Raw genomic sequence first — 27,287 nt, 5'->3', positions numbered from 1 at the left:
ATCCACTGTGCCACTTAGCTGCCATGAATAATGAATACTTTGAGAAAATTATCTAAAAGAATACAGCTGCTAATGTGAGCCCAAAATATTGAATATCACTCTCCTCAAAATCATACATACTCTGGGGGCAGCTAGGTGGCACAGTAGATAAAGCACTAGCCCTGGATTCAGGAGGATCTGAGTTCAAATCTGGCCTCAGACACTTGACACTTACTAGCTGTGTTACCCTGGGCAAGTCACTTAACCTTCACTGCCCCGCCAAAAAAAAAAGTTTTAAAAATATTTAAAAAATAAAACAACATACATTCTCCATTTCCCCATCTCTGTGCCTTTGCTCTGGCTGGTCCCATATCTAGAATGTAATTCCTTCCAACATTTGTCTCTTAGAATCCCATGTTTACTTCAAGACTCAGTTCAAGTGCCTCCTTTCTACATGAAGCTTTTTTCCTGATCTCTCAGGTCCTTTGAATGAATGAGTGAATGAAAAAGCATTTATGAAGCATTTACTATGAGTCTTAATCTATGGTTAGAATTAAACAAGGATTAGAACATTTTATTTTGCAAACGTCATATTTTGTGTTTTAATTTCTAGTGCCTCACCTTCCAAAATTTCATTCTGTGTATCTCATATACATTCTGTGTGTACACATTGTCTTCCCTATTCAAATTTAAGCTCCTTGAGGGCAGAGACTGTTTTCTTATCAATCGCTTCAGAAGGCAAAGGGTTATTTTATTTCCTCATTGACTATTTTCAAATTGATGCTAAGTGACATCCTGTTTGGTAATGAGAACTTGTTCTGATTCTATAGGGTGAGGATTCCTTTATTGATCATCAAACTATAATTATAATTCATTGACAAGGTGAACCTTGAGCTGTTAAATGATGGGTAGAATTTTGACAGTCAACATAAATTAGAAGAAAAGTTACTTCAGAATATGAAAAGGAAATCAGGGATTCAGGAATGAATGATAATGTCCTCAGGAGAATGAGCAAAGTGATTTTTTTTTAGTGTAGGGGATGAATGTTACAGGGTGGTGGGAAGTATATTTGAATAGAGATGAGGCAAAATTATGAAAGGCCTTGAGAGTCTGGGTATGCTGTGGTATGAATCAAGGAGCCCCAAATAGGCAGGTTTGGGTCACAGGAGAGATAGAATGAAAGTGAAGCTTTAGGAAAATTAGTCGAGCATCAGTGCAGGATGGATTAGAAGGGAGAGAGCCTAAAGTCATATAAACCAGCAATAGACCCTCACCCCTCCTTATCCATCTTGCACTGATGCTATAGACTAATTTTCCTTGTAGAGGTTCAGACATAAGATGCCAAGGGCCTAGCATAAAGTAATATAAGCTGTGATAGTGAGAATGGAGAAGAAAGGAAGATTCTATGACAAATTTTTAGGAGAAAACATTAATATTACTAGGAAACTACTTTTTGGGGGTGGCAGGGCAGTGAGGGTTAAGTGACTTGCCCAGGGTCACACAGCTAGTAAGTGTCAAGTGTCTGAGGCTGGATTTGAACTCAGGTCCTCCTGAATCCAGGGCTGGTGCTTTATCCACTGCACCATCTAGCTACCCCCAGAAAACTACTTTCTAGAAACTGAGTAAACATAGGATTATCACATAATCATAGGACTGGAAGGGACCTGCCTCCCTGTGATTTCTACCATAGCAGTTTTATCCTCTAGAATAATATAAAAAGGTGTGTTAACAGGAGTAAACCCATGGAGTCAGGGCATATATTCCATGCACCTGTAACAAGCACATTTCCTCTTAGGTCAATAAATGCCCAACATTCAGAAGTAAATGAACCTAGTAGTCAATGTTTGATAAATCCAAAGACCTCAGTTGCAGGGGTAAGGACTCGCTGTTCAAAAAAGTTATTGGGAAAATTGGACAGCACTCTAGAAGAAATTAGGTGTAGACTAATACCTCAAACTATTTTCCAAGATAAGCTTCAAATGTATAAGTAACATAGAAAAAATGGTCACATCATAAATGAGAGGAAGGAAGAACACCCTTTTAGATCTATGAATCTGAAGAAGTCCATATTTAAGACTTAATCTAAAGAGTTCACAACCAAAGAAGGACTAGAGAGGATCATAGAAGATAAGAAAATAGGTAGATTCCTAATTTACCTGGCGAATGTCAAGAAATACAAGTTTCTATTTTATGTTTCTTGGTACCACAGTAAAAGACTCAGAGAGAGAAAGGCCTTATGTTTATTCTAGAATGACAGTTCTTAAATACTTTTGACTATAAAAAATAAAAGCCCTTTCTAATTTTGTTTCATTTCAACATTCTGTTCACCTAAGATACCATGCATAAGAGCAGAGATAAATTCTCCCAAACTATAGGCTACTGTAATTAATAAGACCACAATGGCTTTTTTGGCTGTGTATCTATTTTGAATTATTAGAATATAATATCACAATACCCAGTAGTAAAAAAATTAAAATATAATTAAATGAAAGGAACTACATTAAAATTACATTAAAATTGGAGATTAAAAATCTATATACAAAAGTACATCAAAGGAAAAAAGATACCAATGTTTCCAAAAAGCTAAATTTTTAGTGACATGGAAAAAAAACAAAAAAGTTGAAAAGTTGATTAACCTTTTCACTTTTCCTCTATTTGGCTGGTATAAAGTCACAAGATAAAAATATTTACTAATGAATCTGAAATTTCATGGACATGGACATTCCCTCTGCATAATCCACCCACTGATGAAGATCAAAACCTATTTGTGTCATGGGCTTTTGTGGACTAAAATATTACCACCTTGAAGCCTTTCCATTTTGGTATAACCTGCCAAATATATATGCTCTAGCATGGTCTTCAAGAACTCAGGGTAACATGCATACTTTCATTAAGTGTTATTTAATGAACTCCTCCAAATGTTCCTATTACTGTTGAGGGCACCACCATTCTTCCTCCAGGCTTGCAACCTAAGTGTCATCCTCTACTCTTCACCCTGACTTATCCCATATATAGGATAAGTTGCCAAGTCCTGTCATATTTACCTTTGCAACTTATCTTATTTGGTCTCCCTCATCTCTCCCCATTGCACCCCCCCACTCAACTGTCAAAGAGGAGATCGTCCTAAAATTCAGGTCTACCATTGCTCAATAAATTTCTTCAGCTCCCTATTATTTCTCCAGGATCAAAAATAAAATCTTGTTTAGATTTTAAAGCCCTTTACAACTTTGCCCCTTTCTACCTTTCCAAATCTTACACTTGACTCCTTTTCATGAACTTTCCCATTCATTGCTACTGACATCCTTGCTGTCTTGCTGTTCCTCACACAAGACACTCCATCTCTCAACATCTCCCTACTCTATTCATTTTTCACTTACTGTTCCCCATACATAGAATGCTCTCCCTTCTCACCTCTGCCTCCTCCTGGCTTTCCTGGCATCCTTTAATCCTTAAATCCTACTTCTTGCAAAAGGTCTTTTCCTATCTCTCTCAATGCTAGTGCTGCCTTCCTCCTGAGAATGACTCCAAAATATTCTGTATATATCTTGCATGTAATTATTTGGTTTCATGTTTTCTCCTCCAGTAGACTGTGAGCTCTTTGAAGGCAAGGCCTGGGGTTTTGCCTTTCTTCATATCTCAACACTTAGCACAGTGACTGGCACATAGTGAGTCCTCAATAAAAGCTTGTTGACTGAAGTTGTGATTATTGGCATGGGTGACCATATAAGTTTTATATCAGTTAAAAGTTTTAATATAAGTATGATGAATTATTGAGCACAATACTTGATGGGCTGTTGTTACTTTATGCTTAACACTTTCCTATGAAAATTGGACATTTCATTTACTTTAGTTGAGCAGTGGGATATATAGTGAGCACACCAAATTTGTCTTTTTTTTTTCAACAGTACTCTATAGAGTACTGTTGATATTTCATCCAAATATTTGGTGTCATGTAACAACAGTCATCTGGAGCAGCTAAGTGGAACAATGGATAGAGCACTAGACCTGGAGTCAGAAGATCTGAGTTCAAATACCCTGGGCAAGTCACTCAATGCTATTTGCCTCAATTTCCTCATCTGTAAAATGAGCTGGAGAAGGAAATAGAAAACAACTTCAGTATCTCTGCTAAGAAAACCTCAAACGGGGTTATGAAGAGTCAGACGTGACTGAAAAATGATTCATCAACAGTCATAGTATATTATGCTATAATGCAATTTACCTGTATTGAAACTTTCAGCTGATATAAAGCTAATATATATATGTAATGGGGTTGAGGATCACCATCCATCTTGCTAGATGGATAAAGCAGCTGGACCTTGAGTAAAAAAGACCTGAGTTTAAACCCTGCCTCAGATACTTACTAGCTGTGTGATCCTAGACAAGTAACTTAACCTCTGCCTCATTTTTCTCATTTGTAAATGGGGATAATATCTAAGGATCAAATAAGATAGTTTGTGAAAAGTACCCTGTAAACCTTAAAGTACCATAGAAATGCTGCTATCATCATCATCATCATCTGATGTACTAGGGCCTAGGGTAAAGGTTCATACTTTGGTATATTCCTTGAGTATCCACATTCTTGCAGATATCCATTCTTCCATCCCATCTCCATCTCAGAGTCCAGATCAGGAGATGGTACTCTGGAAGTCATCACAGCAGATCAGAGAACTCCTCTTATCACTTAATTTTAATTAAATCCAAATCAACAAATATTTATTGACAATTTCACTTACATCAGAGAATTTATATAAACCAAGCTCTAAAAGTGATCTGTAATTTTGTAACTTGAAAAGTAAAGTTTGTAATGTTTAGTGGTCAATATGGGACTTCAAATGTTATCTATAAGAAGCTTTTCCTCTATTGGAAAAGCTGTTTATTTTGCTGCTTAACAGAGGGGAAGGGTATCATATTTCCTGAATTTTTTTCTTAGGGCCCAGAATTTAATGGTATGATACTGCTTGGAGGCTACCTATTTGATAGGGAAACTGGGAAATGTCTGTGCTTACAAATCTTCTGTGAAACCTATTCCTTTTCCATGGTCCATATGGAATAAAGAATATTATGAGATTTACAAGCACTGTAGAGTAAATCTGGATATTAGTCAAATAAAACATAAAATTGTGATATCAGGCAACTTCATTTAGAAAAGAAACATTAACTCTCAATTTTTTTTTTTACATTTGCTATCATTCTCTATGTTTATTTACTGCAATCTGAATTGTAACTAGGTTCTATAATTGCTACAGAGAGAATTCAGACATGCTCATAATGATGATATAGAGAACTAAAGGACCATAAAATGATATACTGTTCACTTAATAAAAAAAAAAGGCTGAATAATCAGTGAAAAGGCTTCCTCCTGCACTAATCTTATTTTAGAAGGTGGACTTAATGGCAATAATGTATGTTAATGGATGGAAGACACTGAGTTATTAATTGGAGAGAGAAGGATTGCTGACTTGCAGTAAAGATTTGCAGACCTCAGCACCTTTCTACACCTTCTGGAAACTGCTTTATCTTGGCCCAGTTCCCAGTTCTGACAAACATTTTTCATCTTAAAAGGAACATTTTACTAAAATGAGAAAAAAATAGTAATTACATAACCAGGATTGCTGTATGATTTTAATATCTTAATATGGCTTTTTGTTAAATTTAGATGTGTTATGAAAAAGTAAATGATCTTAGTGCTGTCATGTACATTTTTATTATAAATTGAAAGAAATGTTCTTGATAAGCTTATGTTATCCTTTGTCAACAAAATATTTACCCACTGAAGAATTTCCTTAATAACCCATCTCAAAATATGTATAAAAATGCATGTAAAAGTACATATCTATGATGAACTTAGTGATTTTAAAATAAATTCTTAACATTTTAAGTGACAAGTGAAATTAGATTTAAAAATATTGTTCTAAATAAGGGAAACAAAATATATAGGACATAAAATTAAATTATATCATAAATTCAAGTGAGGATTTTTAATTCAAATAAAAGTATGGATATTTGAAACACGTCTCTACATAGGTTACAACTGGACCTTACTGATAGATTCAGCTGGTAAAATTTGTTGCAATTCAAGATGGTCAAAAATTGTGACACTTGTACTTTCCAATTTTTGCTTATGCAATATGATTGTTTAGGTAAACTATTATCAACCAAATCTTTGTCATGTTTGACAACTCATTAAGATAGAAATGTGCAAATGTCAGGGGTGGATTCTGGTGGCAATTAATAAGCTTGATATGGCAAAGGATTTATTTAAGTGTATATTTTTGAGATACTACTGTCATATAAAAACAGCTAGAATTTATAATTTCTTCTTGTTTTCAGTTACTGAATGCTCTTAAAATTTATCTTTGGCAACAAAGTCTTTCAACATTGTTTATAATTCCTTAAGGATTAATTTATTTCTATGTTTCTGAGTTATTAAAATGCTTAAACATATTTTTATATTTATAAAAGTACTTTAGATGAATTTGTTTAACTAGGCTCAATTGTCTTTAAATTGAGCCCTGAGCAATGGATTTACTTGGCCAGAGAAACAAATCAGACTCACATTCCTGACTTTACATACTTTTTGGTCCAGATAAAACTAGAAATGTCAGCTCAACTTCAAAATCTGGAGTATTCTGTTTTTCTAATTATGTAATGGTGATTTAAAACAACTTGTACTTTGGTTCTGTCATGGCAATACATAATGACACAAGTATTTTGTTATATAGGTGGGGTTGTGACATAGATATGTGCTAATTGAAATCTTCCCATACTGTTCTTGAACCTGTGTTCCAAGCTACTCCAAACCCAAGGTATAAAGTGTAGCCTTCTCACACCTTCCCTAAAGAATTTCTGCCAGTGGTTCTGGGTTTACAGTAATCACACTGTGACCAAGCCTTTCTTAAAGTTCTATTGCATAGATTTACAGATTATTAGAGTTTGAAAGGTGTTAAAGATTATCGAGTTTTACCCCTCCATTTTACAGATGAAATAACTCAGGCATAGCTTTTCTTCTATGAAATTCAAGGGATCTAGCATTAGCTCCATAAACTTCTGCAGTGTTGGGCAGCTGTTCTTCAGTCTTGAAAACTCTAGCCTCTTTTATGATAGAATCAGTTTTTGTCTGGCCTTTGTGTAATTTAAGATTCTAAATGTGGCTTCTAATCTGTTCCCCCAGTTTTGGGGGAAACTGACTAAAATCACTGATAAAACGAGTTTAGGTTTTTAAGGGTTTATTGGAAAATAGAAAGAAAAAGATTGAGAACAGAATTCCAACAGCCTGGCATTCCTATCTTTCCTCAAATTTCCTGTGAAGTCCTCTGCTGTCACCACCACCAAGTCAGGAACCCAAAAGCGCGAGAGCTCTCTGTGCAGGCTCCCTTTCCTCCTTCCTGTCTCCTCCCAGAAAATAGGAGGCTCCTCAAGTTGATTGGCTGGTAGCCTTGATAGACAGCACCCATGAGTAAACGTCATTTCCTGACGCCAAGGAAAAGCCACAATGCCTCTGAGGCATTTTCCTCATGGTGGAGCTTTCCCACAGCAAGTCTCCAGTAGGTGGCATCATTCCAATCATTACACCTTTAATGCAAAATCTGTTACATGGTTAGCATATGATCATTCATAAAAGAATAGGAAAAGATGGCACAAGAGGGTGGCCTAGTGGAGTGATTGTGCCTGAAAGAAGAAATGCCAGATCACTTAATCGACCTTCAACCAAGACCCAGTAGCTATAAATTAAGAATCCTTCTGTGAATTTCACAAGAATGAGAAGCCTGCTACTCATTAAACTAGATCAAAGAACCATGCTCATTTTTATCCTCTGGGGGAAATTTCTTGAATATCAAATGCTAGAAGGTGAACTTCTAAGTTCTTTTGCATGTTTCTCAAGGTCTGTAGGAAGGGTAGGTTATATCTTGGTCATAAGTGATTCTCTTTTACATGGTGCTTTTGTTGTTTTTTTTCTTTCTTTCAATTAACATTTTTATTTAAAGTTTTGAGTTTCAAATTCTATCCCTCCTTTCCCTCCCCCTTCCCTGAGGTGGTAAACAATCAGATATAGGTTATACATGTACAATTATGTAAATTATGTAAAACATTTCCATATTTGTGTCTAAGAACACTTGAATAAAAGAAAAAAGAAAGGGAAAAACTGAGGATGCTTGAGTCTGTGTTCAATCAATGTGTTCTTTCTCTGGAGGCAGATAGTGTGCTTTATCATCAGTCTTTTGGGATTGTCTTGGATCATTGTATTGCTGAGAATAGCTAAGTCATTCACAATTTTTTTTTCTTTAGTACTGGTTTATCATTGATTTGTAGAACCATTTGATTTACACTCTATATTGTCCAGAATTTGCTTACAACCACCATAATTTAAGAAATTTCTGATGTGTATTAAAGCAGCATTTCTGATAACATAACATAATGGAAAATTACCATCATATCATAGATAAGTTTGGTTTACAAGGGCAACACTTGAAAAGTTATTTATTTGTGCTTGAATGCTTTCTGTGTGGACTTGGTTATAGCCTCATGGCACAAACAACAAGCATTTACATGGATATGGTTAACCAAGTTGAAAACCTGAAGGCTTATTTCCATGCTTTCTGTTCCACTCCTTTGTGATGTAAAAACAAATAATAAAAGTTTTCAATCAAAATATATAAATAAGGACATTATGAAAGACAATATTAAAATTGTTACATTATTTATAGCATGTGTTAAAGAAATATGCTCATGTAGGTACAATTATTTTCTTTCTCATTAATACTTGACTATTATAATTTTTAAAAATTATCTATTTATTTTAAAGTAATAAACATTTTTATTTATAATTTTGGGTTCTATTTTTTTTTTATCCTTCCTTCCCTTCCTCCTCTCCTTTCCCTCCCCTTTCCCTGAGGTAGTAAGCAATCAGATATGGGTTATACATGTACGATTATATAAAACATTACCATATTAGTTATTTTGTATAAGAAAACTTGAATAAAAGAAAAAAATGAAAGAAAGTGAAAAGTAGCAAATTTCAGTCTGTGTTCCATCAATATCAGTTCTTTCTTTGGAGGTGGGTAGTATGTTTCATCAATAGTCCTTTGGGATTGTCTTGGATCATTCATTGTATTATTGAGAATAGGTAAGTCATTCACAGTTCTTGATCAAACAATGCTGTCCCTGTGCACAACATTCTCTTGGTTCTTCTCACTTCACTATACATTCACGATTCTTCATCAAACAATATTGTTGTTACTGTGTACACTGTTGTCCTGGTTCTGTTCACTTCACTATGCATTAGTTCATGTAAGTCGTTCCAGGTTTTTCTGAAATCACCCTGCTTGTCATTTCTTATAGCACAATAATATTCCATTACAACCACAGCTTGTTTAGCCATTTGCCAACTGATGGGCAATCCTTTGATTTCCAATTCTTAGCCACCGCAAAAAAGAGTTGCTATAAATATTTTTGTACAAATATGTCCTTTTCTCTCTTTTTTGGATGTCTTTGGGATATAAACCTAGCAGCGATATTGATGGGTCAAAGGGTATGCACAGTTTTATAGCCTTTTGGGCATAATTCCGAATTGTTCTCCAGAATGGTTCTATCTCCAACTCCACCAACAGTTTTCCCACATCCCCTCCAAAATTCAACATTTTCCTTTTTTGTCATATTAGCCATTCTGATAGGTGTGAGGTGATACCTCAGAGTTGTTTTCATTTGCATTTCTCTGATTAATAGTGATTTAGAGCATTTTTTCATATGACTATAGATAGATTTGATTTCTTTATCTGAAAACTATTCATATCTTTCAAACACTTATCAACTGGGGAATGACTTGTATTTGTATAAATTTTACTCAGTTCTCTACATATTTGAGAAATGAGGTCTTTATCAGAGATACTTGTTATAAAAAATCTTTCCCAGTTTTCTGCTTTCCTTATAATCTTGGTTGCATTCATTTTTTATGCAAAAGCATTTTAATTTTATATAATCATAATTATCTATTCTACATTTTGTAATGCTTTCTATATCTTCTTTGGTTCTAAATTCTTCCCCTGTCCATAAATCTGACAGATAAACTATTCCATGCTCTCTTAATTTGCTTATGGTATATGTAAATCATGGACCCAGTTTTGACCTTATTTTGGTATACAGTGTGAGATGTTGGTCTATATACATTGTGCTTTTGTTAATAGCATTCTAACTAACTAAATATTACTTTGTGCTTCTGTCCAAGTTTCTCTTCAGCTTACACTCAATTGGGAATCTAGCTGTAAGAATGCTATTTTTTCTTCCCCAAAACATTAATTATCCTGTCTCATTTTATAGTTTTGCTCTCAACCCTGGGGGTCCCTCCTTTCGGGTGGAATCTTATCCAATTTTTTACCTCTTGGCAGCTAAAGAATACAATCTGTGTTTCTGACTGTTTTCCAAGTTATCTTTCTAAGGTGGAAATGGTCTAGAAACTCCTATATTTTCCTACCAAAAGGAAGAGAACTGCCACAAAGCATCTAAGCCCAGTTAGGTCCAACCACTTATGGTAGTATGAGCAACACTATAACAATTTCTCTGCATGGTGTTCAGAGTGAGCGCTGGATTTGGAATTGGATGACCTATGGGTTAGTCTTATGATGTGTATAAAGGGGATTAGACTAGATGACCTCTAAGGTCCTTGTCATCTTCAAATTTAGGTTCTTAGGAATTATGGAATCTCAGAATTCAAAAGGCAAATGGCTGTTATATTTCAGTCTGAAGGCATTTTGGACTACATTTTGCTGTGATTAAATATCCTGTTTTGTAATCTAGCCGGAAGAATTAAATGCTTCTAACTTCACTGCCCGACTTTGTACATAATTTGCCTAAAAAAGATCTGGCTATTAATTCAACTCATCAATTATTTGTGGGCCCAGGGATAATTCACATTTACCTAGTGTTCTAAAGTTTACAAAGTATTTTTCTTACAAAATCTTGAGAAGTGGGTAAGACAAGCATCATCCCCATTTTGTAGGGAGGCAAGAAAAGCCCAAAGAGGTTTGATAGACTGGAAAAAATGGGAGGGATCAACTTGATTGATGGGTGAATTGAGCAGATTAAGTAAACAGAAATGACAGAGTGGTATAGGTAGAGGAAGAAAGATTAGGATAGAAGGGGGAATTTTAGAATTTGTAAACAAATTTCTTACTGTCTAAAGTTTAACACCCCCCCCCTTTTGTTGTTTAACCACCCAAGGAAGCAAATTTGGCAGAAAGGTGAATAGGTTGGGTACTTTAATTTCAATTCACCTCAGTGAATATATATCTTGAGCTAACTTTTTGAAAAGAATAATTTGGTATGCCTTATTCATGTACCCCATGACCATAAATTTAGAGATAGAAGTTAGAACCTTGGTGGGCAATCTCATCTACTCCACTGCCCTAATTTTACAGATAAGAAAAAAGAAGTTGACTCTGATTCCTAAGCTAATTCTCTTTTCTACTGTCATGCTGTTAAGTAATCAGCAAAGTCAAATCAGGTGTTTGACACAATACTATACTACTGCAAAACAACTATTGGCAAATCTGAAAATCACTACAACATCAAAATGTGGTGACTCAATAGAACAAAAAACCCACCAGAAACCTGAATAAAGAATTTGAGATTTAGAGTTAGATGTCAGAGTTAGGTGAACCTGAGTTTAAATGTTTCTTCTACTTACTTCCTGTGTGACCTCAGGCAAGTAGTTTAACTTTTCTCAAACCCAGTTTTGTCAATTATATATGGGAGTACTGTGCTATTGTTTCTGACAGCAATTCAATGGAGAAAAAATTGAATCTCCTGTGTGGTGATTTGCATGGCCAAAACCGGCATCATGGGAAAGAGTAGATAATTTCTAAGGTGCCTTTGAGCTAGCCTATATGACCTGGAGGAGTAGCATGGGGTGGTGCATTTGTAATCAGGAGATATCTGGGTTATAATCCTACCTCTGTGACTTACTATCCGTGATCATGGATAAGTTTTATAACTTATCCTCTTTGACCCTCAGTTTCCTCATCTGTAAAATGGGGATAACAGTATTTACTTCTTAGGACTGTTATGAAAATCCCAAAAGGTTTAATATATGTATATATATACAAACTTATATTTGTATATATGTGTACATATATTTGTATATATACACATATTTCTTTGCAAACCATAGAATATTTTTGTCAGCTGCTATCCCATTAAAAGTGCTGATGTTGCAAACAGTACCACTAATTTGTACAAAAATCTTTCAGATATTTGTAATTAATTTGATAATGACATAATTTTTTCTAAAACATATATTTGTTGTGGGCCAGCTAGGTGACACAGTGAATAAAGCACTGGCCCTGGATTCAGGAGGACTCAATTCAAATCCAGCCTCAGACACTTGATACTTACTAGTTGTGTGACTCTGGGCAAGTCACTTAACCCTCATTGTCCCACAAAACAAACACAAAAAATAAATTTGTTTTATTTATGCTATTGTGCATAAAGATTATACTATTTTTAGTTGTGATGCCAGGAAAGTTCATGACAAATTCATTCCTAAAGGAGTTGCCTGACATAGTACTATGGTAAGCACTAGTGGAAATGGGTATGGTATTTCTTTAAGGCTGCAGGTCATTAAAACCCAATTCCCAATAAAGACTACATATTTAAAACGTTACTGTGCCAATCTTATTTTGTGGTTTAACCCTTGGTTTATATTTGTTCATTATACAATTTTGACTTCCTGTGGGAATTATTAAGTGCTTCATCCCTTTTCAGTTCAACAAAGAATGGTCTGAATTCTTTCTTCTCCTGGAATTATTGAACTATTTATTTATTTATGTTTCTCTTCATAAAGAGATGATCAGATAAAGAGCTCTTTTAAAGGTGGCAGCACTAAATGTGGATTAATTTTATAACCACAAATGAAATAGCTGACTATACATTTATTTTAATTGTTGCAAGGCTATTCCAGAATTCTCAGAGGAAGTATAATCATGCTGTGTAGTGATATAAGGTTTCCTTTAAAGATGGATAAAGCTATTTAGTCAAAGCAACTTCAATCATTTCTTTTGATTTTCTGCCATAGACATATATCACACAACTATCAGGTGTGATTAATAGCATTTTCTCTATTAACCTAAAGTTATGGCATATACATATAAAATACTCCAAAGATGAGGCTAACACTAAAGTTAAAAAATGTAGACAACTGAAACTCAACACCACCTAGGGAGACGATAAAGTTATAAAAAAGACATTTTCAACAGAGTATATTGCATATTTAGTCTTCTACTTGTTAACTTTAAAAGACATTATGAGGCTAAACCTCTGGGCTGGAAATCTGTGAAAAATATTCCACTCTAAAACAGTATTAACAAATGTCCAGCATTTATAGAGCAGTTTAGATGTTCAAAGCACTTAAAGAAGCCTAATTAATTAAGTGGATACAACACAATCTTTTTTTTATTAGTTTTTAAAAAGGGAATCATTTTCTGTCATCAATTTTAAGAGAATGATAACAGATGTAATAGTGAAAACATGATAAAGAGAAAAAAAGAGTGAAATCTAAAAACATGCTATTTTAATAATTATATGAATATATTGTTTGTTCCAGGTACTGTATTAGTTTCTGGGTATACAAAGATAAAATAGTCACTGTTCTCAAGGAATTTGTATTCTATTGATGGAGGAAAGATGCACACAGATAAGTCAACGTAAAATGCATAGTTATGTGGGTGGGGGGAGGAGTGATCACTAACAACTGGTTCAGGAAATGTCTCATGTAAAAGGTGGGTTTTGAGATCATTAAAAAGAATTTAGGAATTCTAAGGGACACAGGTGAGGAAAAAGGTACATTCTGAGCAATGGGGACAGACAATCTATACATAAGCACTGAGTCAGGAGATGGGATGTCTTTAATGGGGAATAGTAAGTAGGCCACTTTGGCTGGATTACAGAAAAAGGAAAGGAAAGGAAACAAGGAAGAAGTGGTCATGTGCAGTAAATCAGAAAGCAAGCTAGAATGAAGCTAGATTGTAAGGGGTTTTAAGTGTCAATTTTTATTCCTAGAGACAATAGGGAGCCCCTGAAGCTTCATGACATGGTCAGAGCCCTATTGTAGGAATATCAATTTCACTGCTAGCAACTGATTATACGTGGGGGTGGGGGGTGATAAAAGAGGGGAAATGGAGGATGACTCCAAGGCTGAGAACCTGGGTATGGAAAAATGGTGGAGCTTTAGTGAGGAAGGGGGGTTGGGGGGGGAGGGAGGGAAGGACGGAGAGGGGGGGGGCGGGGAGGGGGGGCGGAGAGGGAGGGAGAGAGAGAGAGAGAGACACCGAGACCATGGTGTAAGTGGATAGATTTAGGAATATCTGGGTTTAAGTCCTGCCTATAGCATATAGTAGGTGTGTGACTCTGGTTAAGTTACCTAATCTCTTAGTGCTTTGTGTAACTTCTTTTTTTCTTTCTTTCTTTCTTTCTTTCTTTCTTTCTTTCTTTCTTTCTTTCTTTCTTTCTTTCTTTCTTTCTTTCTTTCTTTCTTTCTTTCTTCTTCTTTTTTTTTTTTTTTGCAGAGCAGTGAAGGTTAAATGACTTGCCCAGGGTCACACAGTTAGTAAGTGTCAAGTGTCTGAGGCCAGATTTGAACTCAGGTCCTCCCGAATCCAGGGCCAGTACTCTATCCACTGCACCACCTAGCTGCCCCCAAGGGCTAATTTTTAAAAAAAATAATAGTATTTTATTATTTTCATTTACATGTAGAGATAGCTTTCAGCATTTGTTTACATAAGATTTCCAATTTCAAATTTTTCTCCCTCCCTCCCCTCTCCTCCCCTCCCCCAGACAGCAGGCAATCCAATATAGGTATGTATATGTGTATATATATATATGTATGTATGTATATATATGTATATATATATATAAAACACACACATACATATACATATATACACACATACACATACATAACAACATTAAACATATTTCTGCATCAGTCATGCTATAAGAGAAGAATCAGAGCAATAAGGAAAAACCTCAAAATAGAAAAACAGCACCAAAAACGAAAGAAATAGTATGGTTCAATCAGCATCCATATTTCATAGTTTTTTTTTTCTGGATTTGGAGAGCCTTTTCCATCATGAGTCCCCTGGAACTCTCTTGTACCATTGTATTGGTGAGAAGAATCCAGTCTATCACAGCTGATCAACACACGATGTTGCTGATATTGTGTATAATGTTCTTCTGGTTCTGCTCATCTATCTCACTCATCATCACTTCATGCAAGTCCTTCCAGGTTTCTTTGAACTTCTTCTGCTCATTGTTTCTTGCAGCACAATAGAATTCCATTACATTCATATACCACAACTTGTTCAGCCAAGGGCTAATTTTCAAATGAACTCTCCATAAAGCATTGGGATCAGGGTTTAGTAAGTGAAAGAATGTGAGAAAAGGTCAGTCAGCTAGCAATAATTAAGTATATACTATGTTCCAGGAACTGTGCTAAGTGCTAGACATACAAAGAAAGGCAAAAAACAAAGTCATTGTTCTCAAGGGGATCACAGTCTAATGCATGAGACAACATGCAAATAAACATGTCCAAACAAGATATATACAGGATAAATTGCAGGCATTCTCAGAAGGAAGGTGGTTGTTTGTCCTTTGTTCTCAAAGAGGACCATGCCATTAGGGAGGCAATGAATTGGTTTTAAGTAATGAAGGGCTGAAGGTATTAAGATTAAGGAGGACTGGGAGAGGTTTCTTGGAGAAAGTGAGACTTTAGCTGAGATAAGAAGGAAACCAGGAGGTAGTAGAGATGAGGGAGCACATTCTGACATGGAGGACAGCCAGTGAAAAGACGCAGTGAGTGCTGCATTTGAGGAATTGTAAGGAGGCCAGTGTTACTAGATTGTCACACAGTATATAAAAAAGTAAGGTATAAGAAGACTGGAAAGGTAGAGAGGGACCAGGCTACGAAGGGCCCTGAAAGCCAGACAGAGGATTTTATATTTGATCATGAAGACAGTAGGGAGATGGTGGTAGAGTTTATTGAATAATGAAGGATGATGAAATTGTCAGACTTGCATTTTAGGGAGATCAGTGTGACAGCTGAATGAAGGATGGATTAGAGTAGGGAGAGACATAAGGCAAGAAAACTCACTGGTAAGCTATTGTAATAGTCCAGGTATGAGATGATAAAAGCCTGCACTAGAATGGTGGTAATGTCAGAGAGGAAAAGAGGGCATATACAAGGGATATTACAAAGGTGGAAAAAAACAGGACTTGATCATTTATTAGAAGTTGGGGATTAGAATGAGGAGAGTCCAGGATGACATCTAGGTTGTGAGTCTGGGTGACTGGGAAGATGGTGGTGCCCTCAATAGTAAAAAGGGAGGTCAGAAAGAGGGAAGGTTTTTGGAGAAAGATAATGAGTTCAGTTTTGGACACACTGAGTTTAAGATGTCTACGTAACGGCCAGTTTGAGATATCTAAAAGGCTGTTGGAGATGCAAGATTGGAGGTTGGGAGAAATGTTAGGGTTGGATAAACAGATTTGAGAGTCAACTGTAGAGAGTTTATTGAATCTGTGGGAGCTGATCAGATCACTAAATAAAACTGTTGTTGTTTGTCCTTTGTTTTTGAAGGCCAGTCACATCATGGGTAAAGTCTTGTCTTGTCTATGAATTGGATTAAAGTGAGGCAGAGTTGCACAAGGTCATCAACCTCTTCTCTCTTTCTATGTCTTATCAAGTCTAGTGGCAGGATAAAAGTCAAGACTGATGATGGCCCAGGATGTAGTGGATGACTTTGACGTGTTCAATGTCTGACCGGGCTCTAAGCACTCTACAATTCTTGCTTCAGTCTCCTTCATGGCTATTGGAACAAATTGTTCTTATCTGCCCATTCTGCCTTGGAAATTCTTCACATGCTTGGGGTAGACATTCCTCTAACTCAGTAACAGGTTTGAAGTCTGTCAATTACCCTCATTTAAAGAGATGGTTTACTGGGATGTGGCCACTGCACATGCTACAGCTTCTTGAAGCCACAGGTGAGAGCTGGGTGAATCAGGTAGGCAGTAGAGGTGGATGAGCAGCCCTGAAAAGGGCTTGGCAAGCCCTCATACTAGAGGTCCTAGTCCTTTTGAACACCCCATACACCATACCAAGTGAAATATTATAGAGAGGGAAGAGATGAGGGTCCAGGATAGAATCTTGGGGGACCCTCATAGTTATCAGGTATTATTTGGATTAAGATCTAGCAAGAGAGTGGTCAGATAGGAAAGAGAACCAGAAGGCACCAATGCTATGAAAACTTAAAGAAAAGAGAATATCAAAGAGGTTATTAACAATGTCAAAGGCTGCAGAGAGGTCAAGGATGAGGACTGAGAAAAGGCCTTTAGATTTGGCAATTAAGAGGTTGTTAGTAACTTTAGTGAGAGAAGTTTCAGTTGAATGATGAGAATGGAAGTCAGACTTCAAAGAGTTAAGAAGAGAGTGATAGGAAAAAAGTGGAGGTACCTAATGTAGAAGCCTTCTCAAGGAGTTTAGCCACAAAAGGGTTCACTTGTACATGTAGAGTTGTCTTGGCAAGGAGAAATGCCATCTCTTCATGTGAAACAGAGGGTAAGTAGATAGTTGCAGAAGGCATCTGAGTGACACAAAGGAACCAGGGATAGGAGAGAGTTCTCTGTGAATGGTGTCGATTTTTTCAGTGAAGTATGAGACAAGGTTCTCAACTGAGAAGGGAAACTGTGGGGTGCTTGAGAAGGGATAAAAAAGGCTTAGAAAAGCTGGGATAAGTGGGATAGTGATTCAGTTAGGGAGTATAAAAAGGATTGTCTTGCCATAGGGAGGGCCCACTTAAGATTATACAACAAACTTTTTTTAAACCCAGTCAGTAGAGTTTCGTTATTTTCTCCAGCGTCATTAAGCAGTATGTGAGTGAAGGCAGGAGATGATGGGAGTAATCCAAAGCTGGGGTTTGGAAGGGCAAGATCTATGGGATAAAGGGGCTACAGACTTGAGAGAAGTGGCCAGTGTAGAATTAATCTGGTTCACCAGGGGGTCAAGATGGGGAAGGGAAGAAAATATAACCAGTGCAAAGGTGACAGCTTGGGAAAGAACTGAAGGTTTGAGAGACTGAAAATAACTTTCAGTTAGTGAGGATGAAGGACAGAATTTGGAATCGCAAGGCAGAGGGAAAGGCAGAATGATAACAAATCAGATAAAAAATTTCAGAATTCATGAACATTAAAGTGAAACATTTGTGGGTGATGACAAGATCAAGGTTAAATCTTTTCGTTAGAAGCCAGGCTCTCCCAGAACTGAACCCTTCCATGACTGAGAACATGTTCCAGAACACAGGAACCCAGGTGTGAAGAAGAGTCCTCCAGCCCCACGGGCCTACCAGTGGTTCTTTGATATTAGGTTAATATAACCATTGACAAGCGCTCTATTGAGCACATACTATGTGCAGACTTAGGCAGATAAAAATGCAAAAGTGAGATAATCTCTGTTATTAAGGAGCATATAATATATAATTATATTTATATATGTATATGTGTGTATATATGTATATATATGTATATGTGTGTGTATGTATGTATGTGTGTGTGTATATATGTATATGTATGTGTGTGTGTGTGTGTGTGTGTATATATATATATATGAATGATACAAATACAAAGTAATTTTGGGAAGTAGGGGGGCACTAAATCAAAGCTGAGACTTGAATGGAGATACGTGTTCCTAGAGGCAAAGATGAAAAATGAAAACATCCGAGGGCAGGGGGTATGTGCTATACAAAGTCAAGGAAGGTGGGAGATGCAAAGAATAGCAAATAGGACTATCTGGTTGCACTATAAGGTATATGAGTCAAGTCAAGTCAAAATATATTAAGTGTTTATCATGTGCCAGGGGCTGGGCTAAGTGCTGGGAATACAAATACAAATAAAAAGACAGCTCTTGACCTCAAGGAGTTTATATTTTTACAAGAGATGGACAATACATAAAAGGGAAGTCAAAAGCAGGGTAAGGTTTATGGGGGAGAATGAAATGAAGGTAAGGTACTTAGGTGTGTGCAATGAGAGTAGCAATGCAGAGCAAGAGCAGGAGTCAGAAGTGTGTAGAGTGAAAGGAAGACATGGCTGGCTTGGGCCCTACTCCTTAAAATGGAGGTTCTAGGAGGAACCAGTCAATCAGAGGGAGAGGCCACAAGTTTGGAAGAACTTCCAGGGTATGAAGTCCACATGTGGAGTGAGTTTCCAGGATGAAGAGGTTTCTGGGACGCAGTAGAGAAATTCTGAGAGTCAGGAGAGGCTATGTGAGGGGGGAGTAAATTGCAATCGAGTCTGGACACTAGGCTGTGCTGGGAAGATATAGAAAATGGAACTGGCACAGTCACAGCAATAGTTTGATGAAGAACTGTGAATGATTTAACTATTCTCAGCAATATGATCCATGACAATCCCAAAGGACTACTGATGAAACATACTATCCACCTCCAAAGAAAGAACTGATATTAATTGAATACAGACTGAAGTATGCTATTTTTCACTTTCTTTCATTTTTTCTTTTATCCAAGTGTTCTTGTACAAAATTATTAATATGGTGATGTTTTACATGATTGTACATGTATAACCGATGTCTGATTGCTTATTGCCTCAGGGAGGGTGGAAGAGAGGGAGGAATAAAATTTGGAACTTAAACCTTTAAATAAAAATGTTTATTATTTTAAAAAAGAAAATGGCACTGAGATGTATCTAAGATATTGTGGTGATTGCTTATTATCCTGAAGATTTCTTTGGCACAATTATAGGATGTGGTAGGAAGCAGCTGGTGTGTGTAATACTGAACTTGAAGTCAAGATCTGAGTTTGAATCTTGCCTCTGATACTTTAGTAATTGTATGACCCTGGGCAAGTTTCTTAACCTCTGTGAAATGGACACAATGATACATATTTCAAAAGGTTGATGAGAGGACAAAATTAAAGAACGTTTAGACACTTACTAGCTGTGTGACCCTGGGCATGTCACTTAACCCCAACTGCCTTAAACATCCTGGGTCATTTCTAGTCGTCCTGATGGCACTGGACCCAGATGGCTCTAAGGAGAAAGTGAGGTTGGTGACCTTGCACAGCCCTCCCTCACTTAAATCCATTGTCACGGCCCTCTTCCAGAACGAAGGACTCCCATTACTAACAACAACAACAATAACAGGTAAAGCACTTTGAGAACCTTAAAGTGCTATGTGAATGCTAGGGACCTTAGAGGTCATCAAATAAAATTCCTAAAACATTATTTTGTAACATCACATTGTGGAAACTTAAAATTCTAGTTCTTCCTCTATCTGTGACTGATGGTGATCTCAAAAAACAAAAATAATCTTTTCTACTCTATCTAAAAAAATTCATTTTGAGGGACATAGTATGTAGTAGTTTGCTGAGTCATGTATATATGAATTGCCTTTGATGAAAGGTTATACACAAATCTAAAGGAAGCCACCTATAATCCATCTCCTATTGTGTAAAACTTGATAAAAGTATTCTTAATGTTTTTGAATCCCTAAAGTCTTTCACTTCTATAATAATGCTTCATTTATATCAGTCTTAAGAGTTTTCAAAGCACTTTCACACACGTTTGATCCAACAAAAACCATGAAGTAGGTTAGATATGGATTATATATTATATATGAGAAAATTAAGGCCCAGGGAGATTATTTTACCCAGTGTTGCATAATTTGGGATAATTAGGATTTATATAATAATTGGGATAATTAGGATTGCATAATTAGGATTTATATCTAAGTCCAGTTCCCTTTTCAAAAATGATGGGACTGATCTCTTGAATCATAGTCTCCCCTTAAACTCTCTCTACTTAAAAAATTCATTTTATGAGGCAAAATTGAAAATTAGACTTGTTTCTTCAAAAAAGCTTTACCTTTAGTTACACAAGATTCCAACTAGAAGAAAATGATGACTAAGTATTTTGGTAATTTAATCTAGTTGAAAAAGTAACAAAAATGCCCAAAAAGGAGGGGCAATATGATCAGCAAACTAATCTATCCTTCTGTAATTTATGTGGAATTCCCGATAAAACTTTCAGAGTTTGCCAATATCTCCTATGATTAAAGACACTAAGCCAAAATGGGGTCTTCCATCTTTGCTTTATCATAGAGGAGCAGTTACAGGAATGGAATTTGTCCATTAACCAAATAAATGGTTTCTATAAATCACTACATTAGTTGCTGAGTTAAAGGCTATTTCTCTACCATGCAAATTAAACCACTGGGGCTGCCAAAAATTGATGTGTTCAGTTGATTTATTTAACTGTGCCAAATTTACTCTTTCCAACTTTTGCTCAAAATAATAGTAGTTGATAGAATTGTATCACTTTCACCCCATTTTATTTAGCTGTTTCTATACTTGTAAGTGGTATGTGTTGGGTTGAGTCTTGGTTGACAAAGTATGTGAACCCCATCTTTCTCCACTTATTCCATGTATATAGCATTTTGGTTTATAACTTTCAGTAAGCTTTTGCAGAATCCTTGAAAAAGCCAAAGGCCTCTTGGAGAGAACCTAAGGGACTCAAATCAAGTAGCTGTTCTGAGTCCTGCTAGTCATTCCTAAGAAGTTTGGGCAACTCTTAGACCAACCAACCAATGGTGGTTAGGACTAATCTCGAAGGTGGTTCCCAAAGGCTTCACATTGACCTAGAAGCATCCAGAATATGCCCAATGTTCCAAAATCTCATCAAATACTTCCTAGAAAACTATAAGGAAATCTGGTTGGAGGTAAATAGTTAAGTAAAATTTTTTTAACAGTACAAGGGGAGCCAAGATGGCAGAGAAAAGGCAGTGAGCTCCAGAACTCATGACATGATTGCTCCAAAAAAGATCCAAATAACGCCATAGGAAAGTGCCTGGAGCAGCAAAACTCACAGAAGAATGTGCTGAAATCATCTTCTAACCAAGAACGGCTTGGAAGGTCAGAAGGAGGAAGCTGCTGTGCTAATACAGGAGTTGAGCCCAACCCCACGGTAACCCTGACACAGATCCAGTCCCAAGAAGGCCTCACTAGAGAAGGAGACTCCCAGAGCCTCTGAATCAGCTGAAGTGCCAGTGTCATCTGGAACTAAGCTCACAGTCTGGTGAGTAGGCTGAGCCCTGGGCAGGGGGGAGACTACAGGGGTCTATGCTGGTGCTAAGGCAGAACTTGGATTTTAAACCCCTGCTGAGAACCAGGAGGTAGGCTTGAGGTGGGGGAGGGGCACAGGCTTATCGGAGCTAACAACCACAACACACAAAGCTGGTTGATTAGCAAGTTGGTCTGGGGTCATCTAAGGACCAGGGAACAGGCCAGGTGAGTGAAGAACCTGATCCTCCTTAAATCATACCACCTGGGACTTCTTAAGCTTAGGATACTGCAGCCTGGAAACAGTGGTCCACTTTAAGGAGCTAAAAGTCAAGTAAAAGAAAGGCAAGATGAGCAGACAGAGAAAGGGGAGGACCATAGAAAGTTTCTTCAGTAACAAGGAAGACCAAGGGGCACCCTCAGAGGAAGATGTCAACATCAGGGCCCCTATATCTAAAGCTTCCAGGAAAAATACGAATTGGTCTCAGGCCATAGAGGTGCTCAAAAAGGACTTTGAAGATAATGTTAGAGACGTAGAGGAAAAAATGGAAAGAGAAATTAGGGTGATGCAGGAAAGACATGAGAAAAAAGTCAACAGCTTGAAAAGCCAAATTAGTCAAATGGAAAAGGAGGTACAAAAGATCTCTGATGAAAATAATTGCCTAAGAATGAGGACTGAACAAATGGAAGCCAGTGACTTTATGAGAAACCAAGACACAATAAAGCAAATCCAAATGAATAGAAAAATAGAGGGCAATGTGAAATATCTTCTGGGAAAAACTGACCTGTAAAATAGGTCCAGGAGAGATAATTTGAAAATTATTGGTCTACCTGAAAACCATGATCAAGGAAAGAACTTAGACATCATCTTCCAAGATATTCTCAGGGAAAATTGCCCTGAAATTCTAGAAGAAGAAGCTAAAATAGAAATTGAAAGAATCCACCGATCACCTCCAGAAAGAGATCCCAAAAGGAAAACTCCTAGGAATATTATAGCCAAATTCCAGAGCTCTGAGGTCAAGGAGAAAATATTGCAAACTGCCAAAAAGAAAGAATTCAAGTACTTTGGAGCCCCAGTCAGGATAGCACAAGATCTAGCAGCTTCTATATTAAAGGACCAGAGGGCATGGAATATAATATTCCAAAGGGCAAAGGAAATGGGATTACAACCAAGAATCACCTACCCAGCAAAACTCATCATAATCTTTTGGCGGAAAAAATGGGACTTTAATGAAAAAGAAGACTTTCGGATATTTGTGATGAAAAGACCTGAACTGAATGGCAAATTTGACTTTCAAATACAAGATCCTAGAGAACCATAAAAAATTGGAGCTGAGGGACATACCTGGGGTCATACAGTAGGCGACTGTCTTATGTCTGAGGCCGGGGTTTGGCTGGGATCCCCCTGGGTCCAGGGGTGATGATTTGTACACTGTGTCACTTAGCTAGGTGATGACATCTTTAGGGTTAAATTGAGGGGTGAAGGGAATTCACTGGGGGGAGGGAGAAGGGCAGAGGTGAAATCCTACATGAAAGAAACAGGAAAAGGCTTATGGAGTGGGGGAAGAGATGGGAGAGGAGCAGGACAGTAAATGAATTTTACACTCATCAGAAAAGGCTCAAAGACCATAAACTTATCAGAACTGCCTCAAGGAGGGACTGACACACCCAACTGAGTGGAGTAATTTATTTAATTTGGGCAGTAAATGAGCCTAACACTCATCAGAATTGGTTCAAAGACCTCAATCTCATTAGAATTAGCTCAAAGAGATAATGTACACACTCAATTGGGTGGAGTAATCTCTCTAACCATGCAGGAAAATAGGAGGGGAAGGGGATAAAGAGAGAGGGGCAAAAGAAGGAAGGGCAGAGTGGGAGAGGGGACAGACAGAAGCAAATCCCTTTTGAAGAGTGATAGGATGAAAGAAGATGGATAACAGAATAAATATCATGGGGAAGGGAATAGGATGGAAGGGAAACAGTTAACAATAGTAATCATGAAAAAGAGAAAAGGGAAAAATTGTATAAAAAATATTTATAGCAACTCTTGGTGGAGGCTAAGAATTGAGAATCAAGGGAATGTCCATCAATTGAGGAATGATGGAAAAAGCTGTGCTATATGATTGTAGTGGAATGGTCTTGTGCTACAGGAAATGACAAACAGGATGATTCCCTAAAAACCTTGAAAGACTAATGAACATCGATGTATAGTGAAATGAGCAGAGCTGGGAGGACACTGTGCATAGTGAAAGCAGTATTGTTCAATGAGCAATTGTGAATGACTTAACTACTCTCAGCAGTGCAATGATCCAAGACAATCCCAAGGAACTAATGAGGAAGCTTACTTACTATGCCCCCCTATAGAAAGAACTGATAAAAAGAACACTTGTAGATTGTACGTATATAACCTGGTTGCAATCTTGTGGAGGGGGGAGGAGAGGAAGGGAGGGACGGAGAAAAATTTGGAACTCTAAATCTTATGAAAATGAATGTTGAAAACTACCCTTACATGTAACTGGAAAATAAATGTGTGTTGCTGAAAAAAACAAAAAACAAAAAACCTGTACAAGGGTGGGTAACTTAGGTCACAATGCCCATTTAAGAATATGGATTGGCATTTTTTTGTAAAAACAATTTCAGTAACTTACCTGCATTTGTGTAAATTTGTACATCTGAATTATTGTTCACTTAATGCCAGTAACATTCATTTGCTATTATATAACCACTTTGCATGAAAACTTAAGAGTTCATGTCCTAATATTGGTGTACTACGTTAAAGTCAAAATCTTATCCATTACAAAATCCAAATCTTGGTTCAGTTCTGGTTTTGAAATGTAAGTGATTTGCACATAGTAAATGCTTAATAACAGACCCTTTTTCATTTATCTATTATTTTCATATCTACTTAGTAATAAAAGTTTAGGGTCATCATTTAAGCTGAAAAATTTGGAGAAATTGTATTTCTATGTACACAGTAAGGAAAAAGAATATAAGCTTTAAAAAATGTTTTATCAATCATATGTGCTTTTGAAATGTGATCCTACCTTTTGGAGGTACCTTGCTTTTTCCTCAGCTTCCTGAGCCTTTCTGCTTTTTTCAAGAAGCTGTTCAGTTTCTAAACAAAACAGTCAAATTCAGAATATAATATTCTGAAATTGCAATGAAAAATAAAAATAATTTACATATGAAAAAGAACAAGTAGCATATGGATTAGGAGAACAAAGTCACTGTACCTTGGAACTTTATTAACTTAAATTTCATTTTTTAATTGGAGAACAAACATAATATTTATGGCTTCAACAAACCTTAAAAGACAAGTAGGTCTGATTCCAGAGATCTAGAAAACTTTTCTGAAAAGAAAAAAAGAAACCCAAAACTCTAACTTTTTGGTTTCTGGAATTTTATTGAGAAAACTGGCAGTAACCTCTTGAATAGAGGAAATGCCAGGCCATGAACCAAATATTGACACATTCAAGGTTCACAACCTTCCCCATACCTCTCTTCACTGTTTGGTACTTAGATAAGGGAGCTTACTAAGGGGTTTAAAATACTGAAGATTATAAAAGCTGATACTTACTGTAATCCTCAGTGTTGAAGCTTCTTTCTGCAAAATTTAAAGGGAATAAATTAATCATTTTAGAAAGAATCATTTGGAAAGAAACTCAAAATCTTAAGTGCTAAGCATCTCAGTGTCTTCTAATAACTACAACCGCTCCATTTACTTTACAGAATTGTAACCTCCAGCTTCAAAAAATGGAGGATCTAGTCCCAACTGTCAACTTGCTTTGTCATTTGGAATGTTCCTTCCTCTAGCCTTAAATTCCCCATGGCTTCTGTTTGTGACTGAAAACATACTTGATGACTCCCATAATCCAATAGAGGGCGTTTTTTGTTTGTTTTGTTTCGCTTTTTACATTCCAACACACAGTAAAACTTGTCTGAAGACCTATAGGGTGTGATTGGTTGCATCTCTGACCCTTCCTCTTCCCAGAATTGCAGCGAATTTTGAGATGAGGTATAAATGTTTTAATCTTCTAATAATATGCTATAGGAAGTTGATGATTTAATAATGGGCTGCAAAGTTATTCCTGAAAGATACGGGGGTACAGGGCTGATACTGGATAGGTTTTCGGGGATCAAGGAATTATCCATCTCCTGCTTACTTACCAGCCACAGTGGGCCCAGTAGCTCGAGCTACTGGCAATCGCTGGTGGATGCTGTTTGACACTAATCGAGACTCAGGATGCGGATGCATGGTCGCTGAAACCCAGAACTGTTTGGCCAAAGCCACATCCTCTTCTGAGGAGCCGGTAAACACCAAAGGTCCAGGGTATACACTTTCAAGGAGCTCTTCTGGGCCAGTATTTCTGCTCCACTGTCCAGTCTCCATGGCAACTCAGGACGCTTCCCACATAAACGCGAGATCTCCAGTCTCACAGCTTCACCTCCGGCCCGCCCCTATTTTGTCCCACCCACTATAAAAAGGCGAAGTTGGGGTCAGCCTAGGATCCACCTACCCAGGGCTTTTCGGTAGGCATAGGAGATCAGCAGGGGTGGGGGAGGTCAGAGCAGAGGTTGTAACGGTTCTGCACTCTCAGCACTGAAGCAATTCCATGAACAGTGAGGATTTGGAGACTCGGGACACCTGCTTCTGAGGGTGGGGCTGGGGTATCCAGCTGTTAGAGTAAGCACACCGTAACAGAAGGAAATTAGTGTAGCTTCAGGCTTGATCTAGTCTTATAATTATGGTATATAGCTCTTACTAGCACTTTGTTATTCTTCAGAACAAATATTAATGTTGGGCAATTAATATGCCTTATTGGAATTTAACATTTGGTTATCAATTTAGGGTAGAACAGCTATGAATGACTACCAAAAGAGAAAATACCATGTATTGGGCATAGCTATAAATAAAAACTGGATATAGCTGTGATATTGATAAAAAGATTTAGCAAATACGTGCAACTTAATTTCACTGTGGAAATAACTGATATTCAGTAAATAATTAAGAACAGCTAATTTCTTTATTAACTTTATTCAGAAATGCTTTGTATTTTGACATTAGAACTATTTAGTAACATTACTGTAGCAGGAACTGTGACATTCAGATACAGCAACAATTCTAACTGGCATGCTGGCTTTCATACAAACTTTTGTAGAGGAAGTTTGTTCAATCTGATACACACAAATCATATATGTCAT

General features: G+C 36.9%; 1 protein-coding gene across 1 annotated transcript in view; it reads right to left on the bottom strand.

Annotated features, from left to right (window-relative positions):
* HOATZ (HOATZ cilia and flagella associated protein) overlaps window positions 1–26,475 on the bottom strand; it is a 64,095-nt gene extending 37,620 nt beyond the window's left edge. Inside the window, exons 1-3 of the mRNA XM_043999196.1 lie at window positions 26,253–26,475; window positions 25,663–25,689; window positions 25,130–25,200 (exon numbers count right to left, since the gene is read on the bottom strand). Coding sequence (XP_043855131.1) covers window positions 25,130–25,200; window positions 25,663–25,689; window positions 26,253–26,475 — 321 coding nt within the window. The remainder of the gene's footprint in view (window positions 1–25,129; window positions 25,201–25,662; window positions 25,690–26,252) is intronic.
* Between the last annotated feature and the right edge of the window lie 812 nt (window positions 26,476–27,287).

The sequence above is a fragment of the Dromiciops gliroides genome, chromosome 3, assembly GCF_019393635.1.
Source record: "Dromiciops gliroides isolate mDroGli1 chromosome 3, mDroGli1.pri, whole genome shotgun sequence".
Taxonomy (NCBI): domain Eukaryota; kingdom Metazoa; phylum Chordata; class Mammalia; order Microbiotheria; family Microbiotheriidae; genus Dromiciops; species Dromiciops gliroides.
Note: the sequence above shows the minus strand (reverse complement) of the source record. Positions and strands in the feature narration are given on the sequence as shown.